Here is a 20,654-nt window from a genome sequence, read left to right as displayed (position 1 = left end):
TGGACAAGCGTTCAGCCTTTTCCCCCCGGATGTGGAAGATCAGTCTCTCCCTGCAGTGCTCACTACTCTAGACCCAAATCTATATCACCCTAGATGTGCAAGCAGCTCCTTCAGTGACAGACTGATACACCCTCAGTGCAAGAAAGAGCACTACCGTGGGTCCTATCTCCCTATGGAAGTTAGAGTTTTTAATACACAATCGCACAACATAATGTAGCACTGTGTTGAGGTCTCTACTAATGCTATTATTATGATTATTATTATTATTATTAATGTTACTATTATGATTATGCTGCTAGCTACTTTTCATTACATAACAGGTTAGATCATATTTATCATATATCATACTATTCATATTTATATTTATTGTATTGTATTGTACGGTGCAATATACTAACTATACTGTGCAATTCTTTCATTTTATACAGTGCAACTTGTGGTCACAACATTTTTAGTTGTCATGTCAATCTTCTACTTGTTTGAGCTCCTGTAACGAGTGAATTTCCCATTGTGGGATTAATAAAGGCTATCATTTCCTATCCTAAGCAATATAAATACAAATCTAATCAATATAAAATGAAACAAAACAAAACCTAATAAATACTGAAAATAAGTGGGAAGAAGATATTTTCAGTCCTATCAGACTGACGTCATGATGACTATGACATCCTGCCACAAGGCGTATCATAACATTCTTCCACAAGCAAAAGACCAGGCAAGGACTAACAACGCCAGTGTCATTTGTGACTTTTTATCAGATGTATTCTCGATTAGAACTAGCTCTTATGAAACAGTAAGTGGTGAGCGAGAGTGGTCTGAAAATGGTAGGCAAAAGCTGCTTTGTTTCCTGTATCAGGTGCAGAACGTACGTGCTAGTTGACTGTCAGCTGTAGTCTTTTAGGTGTGTTCAAGTTGCAACTGTTTGGCCCTGATATAGACGACGTGAGGCGACGCAACAGACGACCTTTGTTGCCGCTGGTTCTCTCTGCTGTCGGCCTGCTGTGTTCTGAGCATTAAACCCGAGGTCAGGACCGGCTTTGTTCTCAGCACACCTCAGCAGATGACTGTCTATGTCTTCCCCTCTTGATCTCACCTTGCTCTCTGCTTCCTCTTGATGGCTCTACCTGCTCACCTCCTTGGCCCTCTCTCTTACTATCTCTAACTTCTCTTCTCCACACTCTTTCTTTTGTCTGTCTGCTTTGACAGAGTGAGTGATGTTGATCATTACCAGGCACTGATGGCTCCATATCAGATGAAATCCTCTTCGGTGCTCTGTCAATGTCACCGAGGAGCCATTCTGAGGCTAATGGGCCAACCCCAGCACCGGGATCTTTGTGGTACACCAGACTAAAAATAGCCCATATACTACTCTATAGTGGATATACTGAATACAATGTTATTTTCCCAAGTTTGACTTTTTTATTATTATTATTTTTTTCCCAGATTTTTCCTCAAGATCTTCTCTCCAATTGTATAGCTAATTCCCCCTTTTTCTGCCCCGGTCACTGCTCCCCCCCTGCCGAGCTGGGGAGAGCTGTAGACTAGCACCTGCTTCCCCTGATACAAGTGCAGTCGCCAAGCCGCTTCTTTTCACCTGACCGCGGGGAGCTTCACCTGCAGGACGTAGCATGTGGGAGGGGGAGGATCACACTATTCCCACCAGTTCCCCTCCGCCCCAACAGGTGCCCCGACCGACCAGAGGAGGGGCTAGTGCCCCAAGTTTGACTTTTATACCCTGATTTATATTCAGGTGTCAAAAATGAAGGATCCAACTGCGCTTCAGCTGTAGGAACTGGCAGGTCCGGTGCATCACAGGAGGGACGCATAAATACTTAAAGGAAAAAGTCTGGAGCAGCTCGGATCAATTGATGCCTTTTATTTAAGGTGCATAATATCAGACAACGTTTCGACGTGCATACGTCTTCATCAGGTCTAGGTCTTATATTCAGGTGTGTTTTAGTGCAGCTGTTACAGGTCATAAGATCGGATAGGGAAAGTTATTCAGAACTCTATCCTACTTGGATTATTTGTAACTTTTCTTTGTTAAAGTATAAGCATAACATCTCGAGATGGAGCAGAACCGCAGAGTGTGTTTTTCCTCATGTGAACATTGTGAAACGTCTAACAAGAGAAGGTGGTGTAGACAATTGAGGATGTAGCAGTAAATCTTGCAGCGGTCCCAGCAGCCCAGAACAATAAGGTAGAGGCCTATTATAGTGTAGCTAGTAGAAAAAGGTGGGGAACCGCTAAGCATCGCTGGCCCAGTGCATGCTGGGATACAAGCTCCATCCCACCCTGCTGTTTCATATGGCCCACTGGTGGGGTGAGAGAGGCAATCATGGCTCTATTGTCTTGACTCTGCATGGGTAGCGGAGTCCCTCACAGTTTCTGAATTGACAGCTGATGGCAGCAGATTGGAATATGGTTATTGACTTTGTGGAAATGAACCCTGATTACTCGGCCTACCTTGCCTGGAAATGTGACTGCATGGCTTCTACAGTATTTTGACGAGCACAGCACACTCCAGTAAGGTAGTGAGCACAGCACACTCCAGTAAGGTAGATAAGGTAGTGAGCACAGCACACTCCAGTAAGGTAGTGAGCACAGCACACTCCAGTAAGGTAGATAAGGTAGTGAGCACAGCACACTCCAGTAAGGTAGATAAGGTAGTGAGCACAGCACACTCCAGTAAGGTAGTGAGCACAGCACACTCCAGTAAGGTAGATAAGGTAGTGAGCACAGCACACTCCAGTAAGGTAGTGAACACAGCACACTCCAGTAAGGTAGATAAGGTAGTGAGCACAGCACACTCCAGTAAGGTAGATAAGGTAGTGAGCACAGCACACTCCAGTAAGGTAGTGAGCACAGCACACTCCAGTAAGGTAGATAAGGTAGTGAGCACAGCACACTCCAGTAAGGTAGTGAGCACAGCACACTCCAGTAAGGTAGATAAGGTAGTGAGCACAGCACACTCCAGTAAGGTAGTGAGCACAGCACACTCCAGTAAGGTAGATAAGGTAGTGAGCACAGCACACTCCAGTAAGGTAGTGAACACAGCACACTCCAGTAAGGTAGATAAGGTAGTGAGCACAGCACACTCCAGTAAGGTAGATAAGGTAGTGAGCACAGCACACTCCAGTAAGGTAGATAAGGTAGTGAGCACAGCACACTCCAGTAAGGTAGTGAGCACAGCACACTCCAGTAAGGTAGATAAGGTAGTGAGCACAGCACACTCCAGTAAGGTAGTGAGCACAGCACACTCCAGTAAGGTAGATAAGGTAGTGAGCACAGCACACTCCAGTAAGGTAGATAAGGTAGTGAGCACAGCACACTCCAGTAAGGTAGTGAGCACAGCACACTCCAGTAAGGTAGATAAGGTAGTGAGCACAGCACACTCCAGTAAGGTAGATAAGGTAGTGAGCACAGCACACTCCAGTAAGGTAGATAAGGTAGTGAGCACAGCACACTCCAGTAAGGTAGTGAGCACAGCACACTCCAGTAAGGTAGATAAGGTAGTGAGCACAGCACACTCCAGGGAACAATAACATCTCAGGTGCACAGCAAAAACACACTAGTAAGAAGAGAGAACAAGCCAGCACTCTAGATGTCCTTTTCAAGGTTTTAATCTCACTTCTGGGCAGCAGAACGTTTCAGCACATAGGCCTTCCTCAGCGTTCTATTTTGACAGACACATAATAATGATGAGACTCTTAAAATTGTGATTTTGTGGGGTTGCGCAGAATAATGATGTCGTCTTCTTTCATAATAGCTGGGACATGCTACCTAAATGAAAACATGTGGGGTGTAATTTGCAACCGTGACAAATCCAAAGCATCACTCTGCCAGAATAGAAGAAACAAAGTGTTTCCAGACAGAAACGGTTGTTTTGAAGCTATATCTGTCCCTGCGCTTCACCTCTGCACCAGAGGGAGACTCTGAGCAGCGTCCAGCCCTACCTGCTGACTGGAAAACAATAGCACAGAGTCTGTGAGTGGGAACATCTAACGGGAGATTGCAGGTGATTTCACCGTCAAGGGGGACTGGTGGGGGTACAGTGGTGGGTGGATGGTGGTGAGCGGTTGCCTAGGCCACGGCTCAGAGTCCCCGGGCCTCACAACACTGCCATCTGAATCCAATCCTCAGTCTGACGGATTGAGAGGCAAATTGACAGTGTCAGATTTCATATCGCAGCAAGCTGGAGCTGGGCTGGAGGCCAGGCCAGCATGTCTAAAGGGATGTGGGGGAGTGTGTGTGTGTGTGTGTGTGTGTGTGTGTGTGTGTGTGTGTGTGTGTCTGTGTGTCTGTGTGTGTGTGTGTGTGTGTGTGTGTGTGTGTGTGTGTGTGTGTGTGTGTGTGTGTGTGTGTATTCACATGCCCATGCAAATGCATGTATGTACATCCACCTATTTTACCTGCTGCACCTTGTCTGTAATGGAGCATACAGCATAAGAATTTCACGTGTGTACTTGTACCACGGAGTGACAAAAAAATCTTGAATCTTGAACATGATTAATAATAATAATAATAATGATGATAATCCCAGCAGCCCTGATAGTGTGGTCAGCTGCTCTGTATTGCAGTCATCTTCCAGAGTTATAGTCTATAACCCTTTGCCGACTGGGAAGCATCCTGTATTCTGTGAGTGTGTTGACGCTTGGTGCTGCAGAGCCGTTCAGTGACTAAGCCTAATGTGTCAATCTGGGATTGCACAAGCCTCTGGCTATTGCAGCTCCGAGTGATGAGAGTGACATCAGTGCCATTATGTCAACCAGCAAAACCAGGGAAAAAGAATCAAATAGCTTGCACACTGCAGGGCTCCAAGTTTACTTCATTTTATTGCACGGGTGGTAACGTTTTGAACAGTAAAACTGCTCTTCATCAGATGGTGATGACGAGCAGTTTTACTGTTCGAAACGTTACCACCCGTGCAATAAAATGAAGTAAACTTGGAGCCCTGCAGTGTGCAAGCTATTTTATTCCTTTTTCCATGTTTGTCTACTTCTAGTTCTGCACCTGCCCTTTCCGGCTTGGATGTGCATGCTCTTATCTTTTTCAAACCAGCAAAACCAGCCCAGAGATAACATGACTAACCGCTGGTCACAATTCATGGGTCAGGAAAGCCATCCTACACCTCCCTCCCTCTGTGTGTGTGTGTGTGTGTGTGTGTGTGTGTGTGTGTGTGTGTGTGTGTGTGTGTGTGTGTGTGTGTGTGTGTGTGTGTGTGTGTGTGTGTGTGTGTGTGTGTGTGTGTGTGTGCGCACATGACAATCATTCTCACAGCAATTAAGAGATAAGAATTATAAACAAATGAGAGGGAGAAAAGCTGTTTGACAACATTGTAGCCTTCTGTCCAGTATTTTGTTACATGCACAGCAGTCTGGTGAGTCTGCTATGGTGTAAAATGGTTGTTATCGGCCCTCTAGTGGCTGTGCTCATAACTTGAGGCAGATACCATGGCACTGCAAATGCTTTTTGGACTGCATTTCATAATATAAATCTTGCTGACACCAGAAAAAAAGGAAAGTCCAGTTTGAAGACATTTCTCAACAACCGTATATTGGCTTCCAATCATGATTTATATCGATTTCACAATTCTCTAATTGATGTGCACGCCACGGTCGGCTCCGCATGGAAGAGCTCAAGGGGAAGATTGAATTAAATAAATACAGAGGAGTTGGAAGAGGATGGCATCTCATCCCCACAGAGTGGCACAGAGCAGAAATCCCCTGGGGAGAAAGAACAGTTATGAGCACGTCAGGCAGGCACACACACACACACACACACACACACACACACACACACACCCTGAGAGACTAGTCTGGTCTGATACAGATAAGCAGAACCCTGTGTTTTGTCTCATGGTGTATCCGGGTGAGTCAGTATGAAAGGTTTACACGTTAAGTTTGACATCTCTGATAAGTGTTGTTTGGTTTCACACTGGCATCCTCTTTCTCCTCCTGCCCCCCATTCCCCTCCCCTGCTAGTCTGTGTGACACCCTATACTGCCACCATGTGGCCAGCAACACCACTTCTATCCGCTGTGTTAGCCTTACCTGAACCTCTGCTCCCTTGGGCCCATGCCAGACATCTTGATGTCTGATGTGAGTTTGTTAATGGCGCATGCGCGCGCACACACACACACTCACACACACACACACACACACACACACACACACACACACACACACACACACACACACACACACACACACACGCACACACTGTAGAGAGGGCCTCAGCCAGGATAGAGGGCTGCTTTGAAAATTACAGTGAGACTGTACTAAATGTGAGCATAATGAGAATCACTTACCCATCTATCTTAATAAGCTTGGCCACAGCTTGATGGGGGCAGAGCTCCTCTGCTACTCACCTCAGCCAATGTATCTGCTATTAGCTGCATTTGGTTAAGTGCACTGTAAGATCACACAGGGCCCATGGCTATTAAGTGTGAGGTCAGGGCAGCCTTTAAACTATAATGGTTTGATCCTGGAAGTGAAGGTGATATATGCACCCAGACAGCATACTTAATGATACCCAGAAAACCAGTTTAAGACAAGTAGAAGATTTATTTCACATTTTTTGTCAAATATCACCAGCTTTGTGGAGGAATCAAACAAAGATCTCAAAGAATGGGTCACAGGAATATTCAGGGAAGCTCATATGCACAGAAGGAGAAGAGGTCTGGTCAACAGAAAACCGATCAGATGATGGAGTTTAAGTTTGCGCCATGTTCATTGATGGATTGGTGATGGGAGTTGGGCAGGACAGGACGAGTGCTCTGGCTTTGTTTTGTTCCCTGAAGGCAGGTAACGGTTAACATTGACATGATGCAGGCTTCTTCCTGGAAGCAGCTGAAGTGCAGGTGACATCATCGTCCAATGCTTCTCTAATATCATTTCATACAAACAACAACCCCTTGCCTCTGGAGTAGGCCCAGGAGAGTGCAAAACAAACCACTCAATGTGCTGAGATTTGGGGGAGGAGGGTGCGGGGGTAGTGGTGCAGATGGTGTGGGGAGGCGGGGTAGTAGTTCAGACCGGGTGAAGTGGGCAGCTACACAGAGAGAGAGCGTACAGGAGGGCACCACGCGGGTAGATGGCTAGTCAAGCACTGCAACCACAATACAAAACACACACACACACACACACACACACACCTTGCTTCAGTGAAGGTGAGCAGCCTAGTCAACCCAGATGACTGAGCTCTACTAACAGTGAGGACATCACTCAAGGAAAATACAGGCTATTCATTGGCTCCAGAGGTGACAGATAAGCCAATAGGATTACGGGGGAAATTTCAAATTTAACGCTTCTGTTCCACCCCCCCCCCCCCCCTGCCCAGTGCAGGCAGGTGGGGTGGGGCAACAAGGGCAGAGAGTGTCACAGTCACACAGGCACTTGAGATAAATGACAGAAACACCACAACTTCCACTAAGGCACAACAGAGACTGCACTCACAAACACACCTGTCTTTGGGACACAAACAGCACCATCCACTCAATGGACATACAGCGCCGTACACAAAGTAGGCCTAGAGTAGGCTTCAGAACAGAGGGACTAATGTAGAACTCTCTTATTTAGATTCAGTAATGTAATAATCTGTATGCTTCATATCTGGAGGGTTTCACTCCAAAATCATATTTCCAATGAGTGAAAATGACACCCGAAGTACAACCCATTATAATCGAAGTTACCCCCCCCCCCATTTTTATCCCCCATCAGTGCTAATTTTTTATTTATTTATCCTGGTTGCTGCTCCACCCTCTGCTGATCTGGGACATAGCACGTGGGAGGATCACGCTATTTCAACGAGTTCCCCTACCTCAGAACAGGCGCCCCGAACGACCAGAGGAGGCACCACTTCAGCGACCAGGATATTGCATGCTTTGGTGAGGGGTTCCTATATGAAGGAAACCCCCAGGGGGCACGGGGAGAACATTCTAACTCCACACAGAAAGGCCCTTTTGACGACCCCAACCTGGCGGTGGGCACTCGAGGACATGCGGACGGGCACGCACTCCTTCAGCGCTCACAGCGTCCCAGGTGGCAATCGAACCCAGGACCTTCTAGCTGTGAGGCGACAGCGCTACCACTGCATCACCGTGCCCCACAACAAACATTTTAAGTGGTATAATCAGCTGCATTTTTTAAATACCGAAGAATGAATATCAGGTGACAATCCGCCCCGTTCCCCCCAAATGGAAGTCGAGCATTTTGGAGTGAAACCCTCAATTTCTTCATTCTCAACTTTATTTCCATAAGAGGCAATAGCTTTCTTCCCCCAAAGAATAAACCGGAAAAAAATACCTTTGTTAGAAAAGATACATTTTGATTGAAACTAGTAAGATTCTCTTCAAGTAAATAAGATCATATCTAATAATGCTATCAATAGAATGGAACTCTTGGTATACTACTAGATTATGGATGGAGATACGAGTCCTTCACAGGGGGAGTCTGGGCTTGCTGTACTGTCTTCACACATCAGAATACTAATGCGGTGAACGGCTCTAAAATGGCTTCTAATCATAACACACATATCAGCATTGGGCTGCTTTCGAATCTTAACATACAGTTCATTGTTAAGTACAGGATTACCGCCTTGTCTGCATCTAAACTGTGAGCGAAATAAAAATGTAAAATGCATATGTCAAATATATGATTATAATAAAAGACCGATTAATACTTAGTGTTATCTACTGTGAAGAAAATACATTCAAATGCTTCCGTTTTTTATACTTATTAACCATACACACAGTAGCTTAGTAGAGATACAATACCCCTGGATGCAGGTTACTTTCTTCATGATTTCGTAATGGACAATGGCACAATTCTATTCTACTCTTGACGTTAACTGGATCTCATCTGTCAGCTAGCTACAGCTGCAGCCAGAAGAAGTCAGCACCTAAAATCAGCAGAGGTAATTAGACAGTGAATTTAAAATCAGCAGACGTAATTAGACAGTGAATTTACACAAACCTTAGAACACAATTTACATGGACCCACACACGCTCATCAACGCATGTACGCATGCATGCAAACACGCTCAAAGCTCAGACACTCAAAACGAGCACGACAGATTCATAAACTCACACACGTAATAAAGAATGTGAATGTCATTGGCAAATGTACGGAATGTTAATGGTCATAGTTATATATTTCCTTTTTTAATAACTGATTTAGATTGTTTCTCTTCACTTCATTGGTTTTAACAATCTGAATTTCAGACTTATTTTGGTTTAGTTATCATGGCCACATTTCTCCTCAACTCCTCTCAGAAAAGCATCTCTCTCCCTTTTATTAGCCCATTGCTCTCATTCTTTCTCTCTCTAAACAGTCTAAATTCTCCACTGGCAGTCGTGTGCGTCACAAACAACATTGTTTACCCTACGTAGTTCACTACTTGGACTTTGTTTGGGTCAAAACGTAGTGCACTAGAAGTACAAGAGTACAGTGTCTATTGAGATTTGCGCTCTTGAGATGCAGAGGAGTTAGATGAGGGGTGTTGAAGCTTAACTCCGGGGAAGGAAGCCCTTCTTATAGGCCACCAGGCCGGCTGCCGTGGCCACAGTTAGGAAGGTGGTGATGCCCATGAAGCTGAGGAACCCACCCACTGACGGCAGGTTGGTCTCCCAGAAGGTGGTTTCAAAGGGGAGGGCCGGGACCTCCTGATGCAGAGACAGAGAGAGAGTGGGAGGGGCAAGGTTAAGTTTGTTTGACTTGTGAGTCTCTGGTCTGTTTATAAAAATTCAAAAAGATTCCTCACCACAGACTGGGGCTCCGGCTGCCAGATCTGACTCTGGTGGATTTTACCCATCACACACATGACCTGCAACAGAAGATTGGAAATTTGAGTGTGGTTTTGTGATTGGCTGTGCCCTGAATTGATGATTTGACTGTGGTTTTGTGATTGGCTGTGCACTGGCCCTGACCTCCCTGGCGGAGCGCTCCCCGGCCTGCACCGCCCCCTCCATGTAGCCGCTCCACTCTGTGGCCGTCTCCGTCCCTGCAAAATACAACCTGCCAACCGGCTCCCTCAAGACCCTGCAGAGAGGCAACGACAGAGAGAGACACAGACAGACAGACAGACAGACAGAGACAGAGGGGGAGAGAGAGAGACAGAGGGGGAGAGACAGAGACAGAGGGGGAGAGAGAGACAGAGATAGAGAGAGGCGGGAGGGAGACAGAGAGGGGGAGAGAGAGGGGCAGGCAATGACAAAGAGAGAGAGAGAGTGAGTTATACTGTAGACTAGAAGTTAGACCCATACATCGATATATATGTCAAGACGGCCTTGGCAAGGTGTTAGATTCCTAATAAGAGAGACACCCCAAATAAATCACCATGGCTCCTCAACTACAGTATAAGGCCTTTATGCATATGTCTGGCCTTGTTTGAAAGCTAAGAACCTATGAAATATGATAAAGTGTCAGTAAACCTACATCTATTATCATTCCAGAGTAAATGGAGATGCAATAAAAATAAAAAAAATATATAATTGCATCATAAATGGTGCATTTTACAGTTGTAGTCAAGGAGTATGAAAATACATTCAGCAGCATTATTATTTGTGGCATCTTGGTTGGCCGTTTAAAATTTGATTATTCACTAGGCATCTCCATTTACTCTGGGATTGTAATAGATGTAGGTTTACTTACACTTGATTCATATTTCATTGGTTCTTACCAAGGCCAGACATATGCATATAGTCCTTGTGGTTGAGGAGACATTGTCATCCTGGTTTATTTGGGGTATGTCTGTCTAGGCGCCCGGTAGGCCCGTATCAGGGCCAACCCGGCCAGTTTAAGTGAAAAATTAGGACACACATCCAACTTAAGACCAGGTGATTGGGGTCGGCTTGTGCAATTGGGAGAAAAAGCCGTATTCCCAGTTGGTAGAAAGCTGATTTTGGGATCAGTGGTTTGGGTTAGGGTTAGGTTAAGCCCCCGTTCACATAGGACGCCGAAGCAACGCTCAACCTAAGCTCTACCTATGCTGAACCCACAAGTTTAATTTAGGCGTCCCTGTTAACAGGCGAAGCCGTTCACACAAGCCGCATGCATGTCACGCTGAAGCCACGCGGAAGCCACGCTCACGCTTTGCTCAAGCGATCGTTCAGGATTCACGCCTATTTTCCAAGCGTGACGCTGAAGCTTGAAGCTGCCAGGCATGAAGTCAATGGGAGTTGTGGGCAGGTTCAAGGCGCACCGAGGAGGCGCTGAGAGGAAAAGAGAAGGCTTCTTGTGTGAACGGTTAGGCATCAGTTCAGCGTGTGCCTGCCTCAACCTTCAGCTCTACTTACGTTCGGCGTCCTGTGTGAACAAGGGCTAAGTTTAAGGTCAGGGTTAGGTTTAGGCAAGTTATGGTTATGGTAAGGGTAAGTGTTCAGGGAATGCATGTGAGTCTACTGTATGTAAATACCCTAAAAGTGACTTAAGTAAGACTCTGTGTGTGTGTGTGTGTGTGTGTGTGTGTGTGTGTGTGTGTGTGTGTGTGTGTGTGTGTGTGTGTGTGTGTGTGTGTGTGTGTGTGAGTGTGTGAGAGAGAGAGAGTAGAGAGAAGAGAGAGAGAGAGAGAGAGAGAGAGAGAGACTTACTTGCCATACTGGGTGAGGATTCCTGGGGGGAAATAGGCTGTGTAGCAGCCTCCAGAGTACTCCTCTTCACACCAGTTCTTCTCCTCATAGTGCACAGGCTGACAGAGACAGGCATACCGTCAGTCATGAATGGTTCAACTAGTAGTGAATGTTGCGCTGTAGTTGTGTGAGTATGTGTTGACTGTGATTGATTCTGTCCCTAAACTCACATGCAGAGCCTCCTCTGTGCCCAGCACTCTGGAGAAGATCTCACAGATCCTCTTCAGCCTGCACACAACAGACAACAGTTAAGATTAGACCCATCCTGCTGCATGCAAGACTTTATTGTTTGTCTCCACCATGCGTCTACCTCTCTTCTTTGGTCAGGCCGGAGAGCTTTCTGCATTTGCGAGCGAGGATGAATCTGAAACAGAGGGGATAAGAGCAATATGAAGACGCCGTGCAACTGAACATGAACAAGCAATTACAGTTGTATATATATGTTGTCATTTTGTAGAGGACGGGAGCTCCATATTCACCCCATAATACAAGGTACAGTCCCATCAGGCTTTGTGTCATCCAGTGTCAGACCGATGGGAGCACCTTCCTCCTCAATCACCATGCTGCCACAGTAACCTGATCACGCACACACAAACACAAACACGAAAGAAAGAGAGAGTCATATAGACACAAACACGAGAGAAAGAGTCATATAGACACAAACACGAGAGAAAGAGAGAGTCATATAGACACAAACACGAGAGAAAGAGTCATATAGACACAAACACGAGAGAAAGAGAGAGTCATATAGACACAAACACGAGAGAAAGAGTCATATAGACACAAACATGAGAGAAAGAGAGAGTCATATAGACACAAACACGAGAGAAAGAGAGAGAGTCATATAGACACAAACACGAGAGAAAGAGTCATATAGACACAAACACAAACACGGAAGAAAGAGAGAGTCATATAGACACAAACACGAGAGAAAGAGTCATATAGACACAAACACGAGAGAAAGAGAGAGAGTCATATAGACACAAACACGAGAGAAAGAGAGAGAGTCATATAGACACAAACACGAGAGAAAGAGAGAGAGTCATATAGACACAAACACGAGAGAAAGAGAGAGTCATATAGACACAAACACGAGAGAAAGAGAGTCATATAGACACAAACACGAGAGAAAGAGAGTCATATAGACACAAACACGAGAGAAAGAGTCATATAGACACAAACACAAGAGAAAGAGAGAGAGTCATATAGACACAAACACGAGAGAAAGAGAGTCATATACACACAAACACGAGAGAAAGAGAGAGTCATATAGACACAAACACGAAAGAAAGAGAGAGTCATATAGACACAAACACGAGAGAAAGAGTCATATAGACACAAACACGAGAGAAAGAGAGAGTCATATAGACACAAACACGAGAGAAAGAGTCATATAGACACAAACATGAGAGAAAGAGAGAGTCATATAGACACAAACACGAGAGAAAGAGAGAGAGTCATATAGACACAAACACGAGAGAAAGAGTCATATAGACACAAACACGAGAGAAAGAGAGAGTCATATAGACACAAACACGAGAGAAAGAGTCATATAGACACAAACATGAGAGAAAGAGAGAGTCATATAGACACAAACACGAGAGAAAGAGAGAGAGTCATATAGACACAAACACGAGAGAAAGAGTCATATAGACACAAACACAAACACGGAAGAAAGAGAGAGTCATATAGACACAAACACGAGAGAAAGAGTCATATAGACACAAACACGAGAGAAAGAGAGAGAGTCATATAGACACAAACACGAGAGAAAGAGAGAGAGTCATATAGACACAAACACGAGAGAAAGAGAGAGAGTCATATAGACACAAACACGAGAGAAAGAGAGAGAGTCATATAGACACAAACACGAGAGAAAGAGAGTCATATAGACACAAACACGAGAGAAAGAGAGTCATATAGACACAAACACGAGAGAAAGAGTCATATAGACACAAACACAAGAGAAAGAGAGAGAGTCATATAGACACAAACACGAGAGAAAGAGAGTCATATACACACAAACACGAGAGAAAGAGAGTCATATAGACACAAACACGAGAGAAAGAGTCATATAGACACAAACACAAGAGAAAGAGAGAGAGTCATATAGACACAAACACGAGAGAAAGAGAGAGTCATATAGACACAAACACGAGAGAAAGAGAGAGAGTCATATAGACACAAACACGAGAGAAAGAGAGAGAGTCATATAGACACAAACACGAGAGAAAGAGTCATATAGACACAAACACGAGAGAAAGAGAGTCATATAGACACAAACACGAGAGAAAGAGAGAGAGTCATATAGACACAAACACGAGAGAAAGAGAGTCATATAGACACAAACACGAGAGAAAGAGAGAGTCATATAGACACAAACACGAGAGAAAGAGAGAGAGTCATATAGACACAAACACGAGAGAAAGAGAGAGAGTCATATAGACACAAACACGAGAGAAAGAGAGAGAGTCATATAGACACAAACACGAGAGAAAGAGAGAGAGTCATATAGACACAAACACGAGAGAAAGAGAGAGAGTCATATAGACACAAACACGAGAGAAAGAGAGAGAGTCATATAGACACAAACACGAGAGAAAGAGAGAGAGTCATATAGACACAAACACGAGAGAAAGAGAGAGTCATATAGACACAAACACGAGAGAAAGAGAGAGAGTCATATACACACAAACACGAGAGAAAGAGAGAGTCATATAGACACAAACACGAGAGAAAGAGAGAGAGTCATATAGACACAAATATGAGAGAAAGAGAGTCATATAGACACAAACATGAGAGAAAGAGAGTCATATAGACACAAACACGAGAGAAAGAGAGTCATATAGACACAAACACGAGAGAAAGAGAGAGAGTCATATAGACACAAACACGAGAGAAAGAGAGAGTCATATAGACACAAACACGAGAGAAAGAGAGAGAGTCATATAGACACAAACACGAGAGAAAGAGAGAGTCATATACACACAAACACCAGAGAAAGAGAGAGAGTCATATAGACACAAACACGAGAGAAAGAGAGAGAGTCATATAGACACAAATATGAGAGAAAGAGAGTCATATAGAAACAAACACAAGAGAAAGAGAGAGAGTCATATAGACACAAACACGAGAGAAAGAGTCATATAGACACAAACACAAGAGAAAGAGAGAGAGTCATATAGACACAAACATGAGAGAAAGAGAGAGTCATATAGACACAACCCCGAGAGAAAGAGAGAGAGTCATATAGACACAAACATGAGAGAAAGAGAGTCATATAGACACAAACACGAGAGAAAGAGAGAGAGTCATATAGACACAAACACGAGAGAAAGAGAGAGAGTCATATAGACACAAACATGAGAGAAAGAGGGAGAGTCATATAGACACAAACACGAGAGAAAGAGAGAGAGTCATATAGACACAAACATGAGAGAAAGAGAGAGAGTCATATAGACGATTTGAACTTGACAGCAAAAACATTCTAAATTGAACCCCAGCTCACTTCCTGTTGGAGTGGAGTGACCATTCTGTGAAACCGGTCTACAGTATATGTATATTTGACTAGTATATTGTACTAGTACCACCATCCCTCCCTGCCAGTCCCCTCCTCCCCCTGCCTGCTCACCCTTTTTCCTCCAGAAGTTCTCTTTGTAGTAGACCATGCACTTGATGACGGAGCCCATGGGCACGCGGTGGATCAGCTGGTTCCTCAGCGGGGGGAGCTCGGGGTTAAAGTGCATCTTCAGGTTCAGACCAGGAGGCGTGGCCACGATCACATACTTGGCCTAGCAGAGAGGGGACACACACACGTACGCACACGATGTGAATGAGCCACATCACTGACCATGCAGCAGGCTGCCAGGCGGCCTGTAGGTGGCAGCATAGAACAACGTTGAAAGCAGACTGTGTGGGTGGGAGAGTCACCAAGAGTTCACAACATGCCTGCTTTCAAGGATCCTTCACCCTGTTTGCTTTATTTACTAATTATTTTTACAATGGTATCACTTTGTGAATGTAAAGAGGTAACACTAGACTATATAAGCATATAAGTGCTGCTCATACTATATTATAGTTTATTATAATATATAGTAAGGAATTCTATTCACATTCAAATGCTTTAAGAGGAGTACATTATGGTACTATTGCAATCAGAACATAATAGGAAATACTGTACTGTAATACACTATGTGCAAAAAACACAACACAGTGAATATTGAACTGGGCCAACTGCATGCCTATTGCCTAACAACAACAACAACCATATTCCATATTGTGTACATCAGGGGTGCCCACACTTTTTCAGCTTGGGAGCTACTTTTAAAATGACGAAGTCAAAGTGATCTACCAAACATATTTATTTATATATATATACACTGAGCATACAGTGGAAAACAGTGGAACAGTGGAAAAACAGTGGAAAAACAGTGGAAACAGTGGAAAAACAGTGGAAAAACAGTGGAAACAGTGGAAAAACAGTAAAAAAAAAAAAAAAAAAAAATTTTTTTTTTCTTCCCCAATGCCACGCGATCGACCACACTACCTTCGCGATCGACCGGTCGATCGCGATCGACGTATTGGGCACCCCTGGTGTACATTATAAGTTAACGCATATCACAATGTACAACAATGCATGTGAGCCATGTTGTAAACATACCTGTATGTAATAGACTTATAATATCCCTATGATGGCTCACAATATACCTTGAGTTAATAAGTGTTACCAATGTAAAGGTGCATATTCAACTGGAAGGTTGAATATGCACAAAAGGACAAAAGGTGCAAACGGCAGATAGAACAGGGAGAGTTCAGTATGTGCTCACCATGTAGGTCTGTTTGTTGAGCGTCTCCACCACCACCATGTCTCCTGTCTGGTCGATCCTGTAGACCGGGGACTGCAGTTTGACCCGGTCACCCAGCTCCCGGGCCATGCCCTCACTGATCTGACTGGAGCCGCCCTCAAACTTCCTCTCCTGCAGGGATGGAAGGGGGGAGCAGGGGGTCAGCTAATCATATCAAATCACACAGTCCAGATGCAACCAAACTCCACGACGGACCTAAGTCTTGTTACGCTACTGGCAAGGCGGTCTCTGCTGATGTTAGGTAAACTGTTCTCTGTGGACCAAATCCCGTCCAGAGAAAGCGTCCCCTGCTCTCATAAAACCTAGATTTATATGACAAGCCGATGAAACAAGGTGCAAATGGTGTTCCAAATCGCCTTGTGCCAAGAGAAACCTTGCTCTCTTTCTGGGGCAAGCTGTTACTTGATTGATGACCATGTGAGACGCTTGGTATCCTGAATCCTTCTCCACAAACTTTCCCAAATTGAAGCAGGAGCTTAGATGTGGTTTTGCAGAGATCAGCTGCTGACTGGTGAATAGTAGCAGAAGTGGACAGAGGGGGTGGAGAGAGATGAGGAACGTCAGGCCTATGTTACACAAAGTTAAACAGACAGCCACCTTTTCCATGTGGTTAGTCAACTCTCTGCTCCCCTTGATCACAAACACATTGTGTGCAATCTACTGTGGCATTTGGTGGGCTTTGGGCTGCCCAGAAGATGACAGACCCATTACAAAAATTGGTAAAGATATTTAAATGGGGTGAAGCTGCATTTCTCTGTTTTGATCAACGACAGGCTTCTTGTTGTCCAGGAGATGTTGACTTTGGAAATGAAAGATTTCCGGCGTGGAGAGTTTTCAAGAGTTGATCCTTAATGCCGACTGTCCAAGTCTTCTCCATTACACATGACTTTAGGCATGCATGAAAACCCAAAGCTATGAGCTGAGTCAATCTGGAAACCATTCATCTAAGTCTCTCTATTGTAAACAAAACCTGAGCTCAAAGCTGTGTGTGTGTGTGTGTGTGTGTGTGTGTGTGTGTGTGTGTGTGTGTGTGTGTGTGTGTGCGCGTGCGTGCGTGCGTGTGTGTGTGTGTGTGTGTGTGTGTGTGTGTGTGTGTATGCACATGCCCGCACCCATGCATATGTACACGTACTTGAAACAGGGAGGTCTATCAAACAGAAAATGACGATGGCGCTAGCAACAGCATCCTCAGCGATTACCCAAACATGTCCCCCTTTCTCCGTAGCCATGGCAACAAGGCAGAGTCCTGCACCGGGTCGGGGTTCCGCGGGGCCCCGCCGGGTACCCGCAAAAAAACGCGGGGGGCGGGTAAAAAATACACTTCTGTAAATTGGTGGGTCGGGCGGCGGGTAAAAATTAATAAATGCGGACGGGCGGCGGGTGGAACAACGACAACGTATGAGCCTTGTGTGTTTTTCTGTTACACTCAGATGGAGGCAGGGGGTGTGTCTGGCAGGCAGGGGGTGTGTCTGGCAGGGGGTGTGTCTGGCAGCTGGTCTGACTCGAACAGGAGAAAAGTTTCTGACCACGTTTTCGCAGTTTGTTTACATAACCGGCATCGTTTCAAGTATGTGCATACTGTGCAATGTGTGACGCTATATGGACTGCACAAAACATTCAAAACTCAGCTGCGGTCAAGGTGATTGATTGGAGACAATACGAGTCGGACAGATAATATAGTAGGCTAACGTTAGCTTCCAGTCAAACATACACACTGGCTGTTTTCATAGCAACAGGCAAGAACATGTCATGGATGGATAGCGTGAAAGTGGAGAGGTCTCATCCCAACGTGGATTTACGTTCCTCCAACAGCAATCATAAAGGCAGTATGGATTATACCGGACATATTGGAAATAGCTGGTAAGTTACTTTGCTTGCTGTAACTGTCTGTGTGTCTGATAGCAGAGCTATCCAGCTGGTTAGTGAGCTAGCAGCTGCTAAAAGCTAATTAACGTACATCAGCTGACGAGTCTCGGCCAGAAAGACTGCTGTTCGCCTCTCGTGTGAAACGGTGGCAGTTTCGTTTGGTTCACTACAAAATGTTTGCACTGCAGATTAACGGTTATTATATATATGCGGTTCCGGGTCGGGGGGCGGGTCTCATGTCTGCGGGGCGGGGTGGGTTGCGGTACTGATTGATCATATGTGCGGGTTCGCGGAGCGGGGTCGGTACTGCACGTCGCGGGGCCGGGCGGAACCGGGTCTTGAAAATCAGACCCGCGCAGGACTCTGCAACAAGGCCACTCAGACCTCTTAAGTATGGCAGCAGAATGGGATTCTTCAGTGCCTTTGTGAAGGGAATAATTCTGATCAGGGATCGGGGCTCATTTGGGACACTGTGAGATCTCTCACTAACACTCAGCCCATTTTGCATGAGTGAATGTACCTCAACGGCATGCACGTATGGCCAGATGACAAGACAACCTCCCCCCACCCCCCGCATGCACAGATGCATCTAAGCATGCACATACCTGTCCTCCGTTGGTGGTGGAGAAGATCCTCATGGTCCCTCCGCACTGCTTGACATACCAGAGGAACCAGAGAGCCGAGACCTCGTGGGGTTCAGAGGTCACGTTCACGTTGACAAACAGCTTGGCGAAGCGACGGGTAGTACTGGAAGGTAGGGGGGCGGGGAATAATAGTTAGCTATTCCTTCATACTTAAAAATGTGGAACAGGTGTGTGACATAGAGTACCAGCTCTTAGACAAATATTTCATCTGTTTATTAAGCTTTCATTTCATCAGCCAATCAGCAAATCTCTATTTTTAATGATGGTGAAAGTGCACTACGTCCAAGCAGCGGAGGTGTTATTCTACCTGGTCCAGCAGGTTTTGTCAAAGAGCTGCTGCATGGTCATCTTGTCCCACTCCTCAGCATGGGGAGCTCTCCAGGGAGCTTCTCTAGGGATCTGAAACAAGAAGTAAACATCTAGCAAGGCTGAGCAGAGGGGGGGGGGGGGTCAGGATATAAATGAACAGAGATGATGAAGATGAGTCTTTGTCTACCTCCTTGCCCATCTCATCAAACGTCCTCCACAGGTTGTTGAAGTCCATGATGACGAAGGGGTTCCACATGGGAGGGAAGGAGCTTTTGAATGGGTAGGACTTTCCCTGTTGGACACACATCATCATCATCATCATCACCATCATCATCATCACCATCATCATCATCATCATCATCATCATCATACTTGCATAATACATTCATTCTGCTCAATACCACAGAGCTGAAAAAAGGATACCTGCTGATATTTGGGTTAGACGGATGTATTTGTTAGCCAATATATCAGTCTACTTACTATTGGTTAAAATAAAAGTCTGTACATTTGATTGTATTTGCACATATGACTATCCCCCCCCCCCTTTTTAATATACAATTATATTTTGTCAGCTCCCCCTACCATTATATAGTTGTGGTGGGTCACCCTGCCTTAACTCATTGAGTGCCAAGGACGAGTATAGTCGTCAATTCAAATACTAACGTTCAGTGCCAATGACGACTAAAGTCGTCAATTGCGTTTTTTGACGGTGGGACGTGGATCAAAGCCAGATCCATCTCCTGTGAAAGTATGGTGGATGTTGAATGTTTAAACGCTATTTTACAGACCCATTAGGTGGCGACAGTGCTCTCCAGATTAGAGAAAGTTGAGTAAAAAACAGAGAAGAAGTCATGTGGAAACGGAAATCGCATCCGTATGCATCGATATGCATGAAGCATAACGTTAGCTGTGCCTGCAGCAGCCAATCTGCTGCCACAATTGAGCCCCTCCGTGTCCGCTGCGATAGCCCATCCGCATGATTTAGTTGCCGACACCAGCGTCTTTCTGAAAAGTTACATTATTCACAGCTGGGAGCCGGCGACACGCTGTGAAAAAGCGGGGTGCAGCGCACTTTTCAGTGCAGAGCAAACGCAGAGCAAACGCAGCAGAGCCACCAGACACTCCCACGGAGGAGGAGGAGGAGGGGGGTGGGGCACGCAGGGCAGCATACAACCATTGACAGTAAACACAGACCCAGACAGCAGGCTCGATGGACAGAGACAGGCAAACAAGCTAGAATATCTGATGCCCACCAGCAGTAAATCAAGACCAGCAAGAAGCTGCAACCAGCAGCGCACGCAGGGGCCAGCGCTGCTGGTTGCAGCTAAAAAATATTATTTT

At 45.2% G+C, this 20,654-nt stretch overlaps 1 protein-coding gene across 1 annotated transcript in view; it reads right to left on the bottom strand.

Moving 5' to 3' along the window:
• Positions 1 to 9,198: 9,198 nt before the first annotated feature.
• The window catches only part of mao (monoamine oxidase), a 39,928-nt gene continuing 28,472 nt past the window's right edge, over positions 9,199 to 20,654 (bottom strand). The window contains exons 4-15 of the mRNA XM_083638722.1: positions 19,501 to 19,605; positions 19,312 to 19,403; positions 18,966 to 19,107; positions 16,456 to 16,605; positions 15,261 to 15,420; positions 12,109 to 12,205; positions 11,940 to 11,993; positions 11,800 to 11,857; positions 11,591 to 11,688; positions 9,929 to 10,040; positions 9,763 to 9,825; positions 9,199 to 9,664 (exon numbers count right to left, since the gene is read on the bottom strand). Coding sequence (XP_083494848.1) covers positions 9,509 to 9,664; positions 9,763 to 9,825; positions 9,929 to 10,040; positions 11,591 to 11,688; positions 11,800 to 11,857; positions 11,940 to 11,993; positions 12,109 to 12,205; positions 15,261 to 15,420; positions 16,456 to 16,605; positions 18,966 to 19,107; positions 19,312 to 19,403; positions 19,501 to 19,605 — 1,287 coding nt within the window. The 3' untranslated portion in view covers positions 9,199 to 9,508. The remainder of the gene's footprint in view (positions 9,665 to 9,762; positions 9,826 to 9,928; positions 10,041 to 11,590; positions 11,689 to 11,799; positions 11,858 to 11,939; positions 11,994 to 12,108; positions 12,206 to 15,260; positions 15,421 to 16,455; positions 16,606 to 18,965; positions 19,108 to 19,311; positions 19,404 to 19,500; positions 19,606 to 20,654) is intronic.

Source organism: Poromitra crassiceps, assembly GCF_964638095.1.
Source record: "Poromitra crassiceps genome assembly, chromosome: 6".
In the NCBI taxonomy this organism is placed as follows: domain Eukaryota; kingdom Metazoa; phylum Chordata; class Actinopteri; order Beryciformes; family Melamphaidae; genus Poromitra; species Poromitra crassiceps.
The sequence above is the reverse complement of the archived record's forward strand: the minus strand, read 5'-3'. Positions and strand labels throughout refer to the sequence as shown.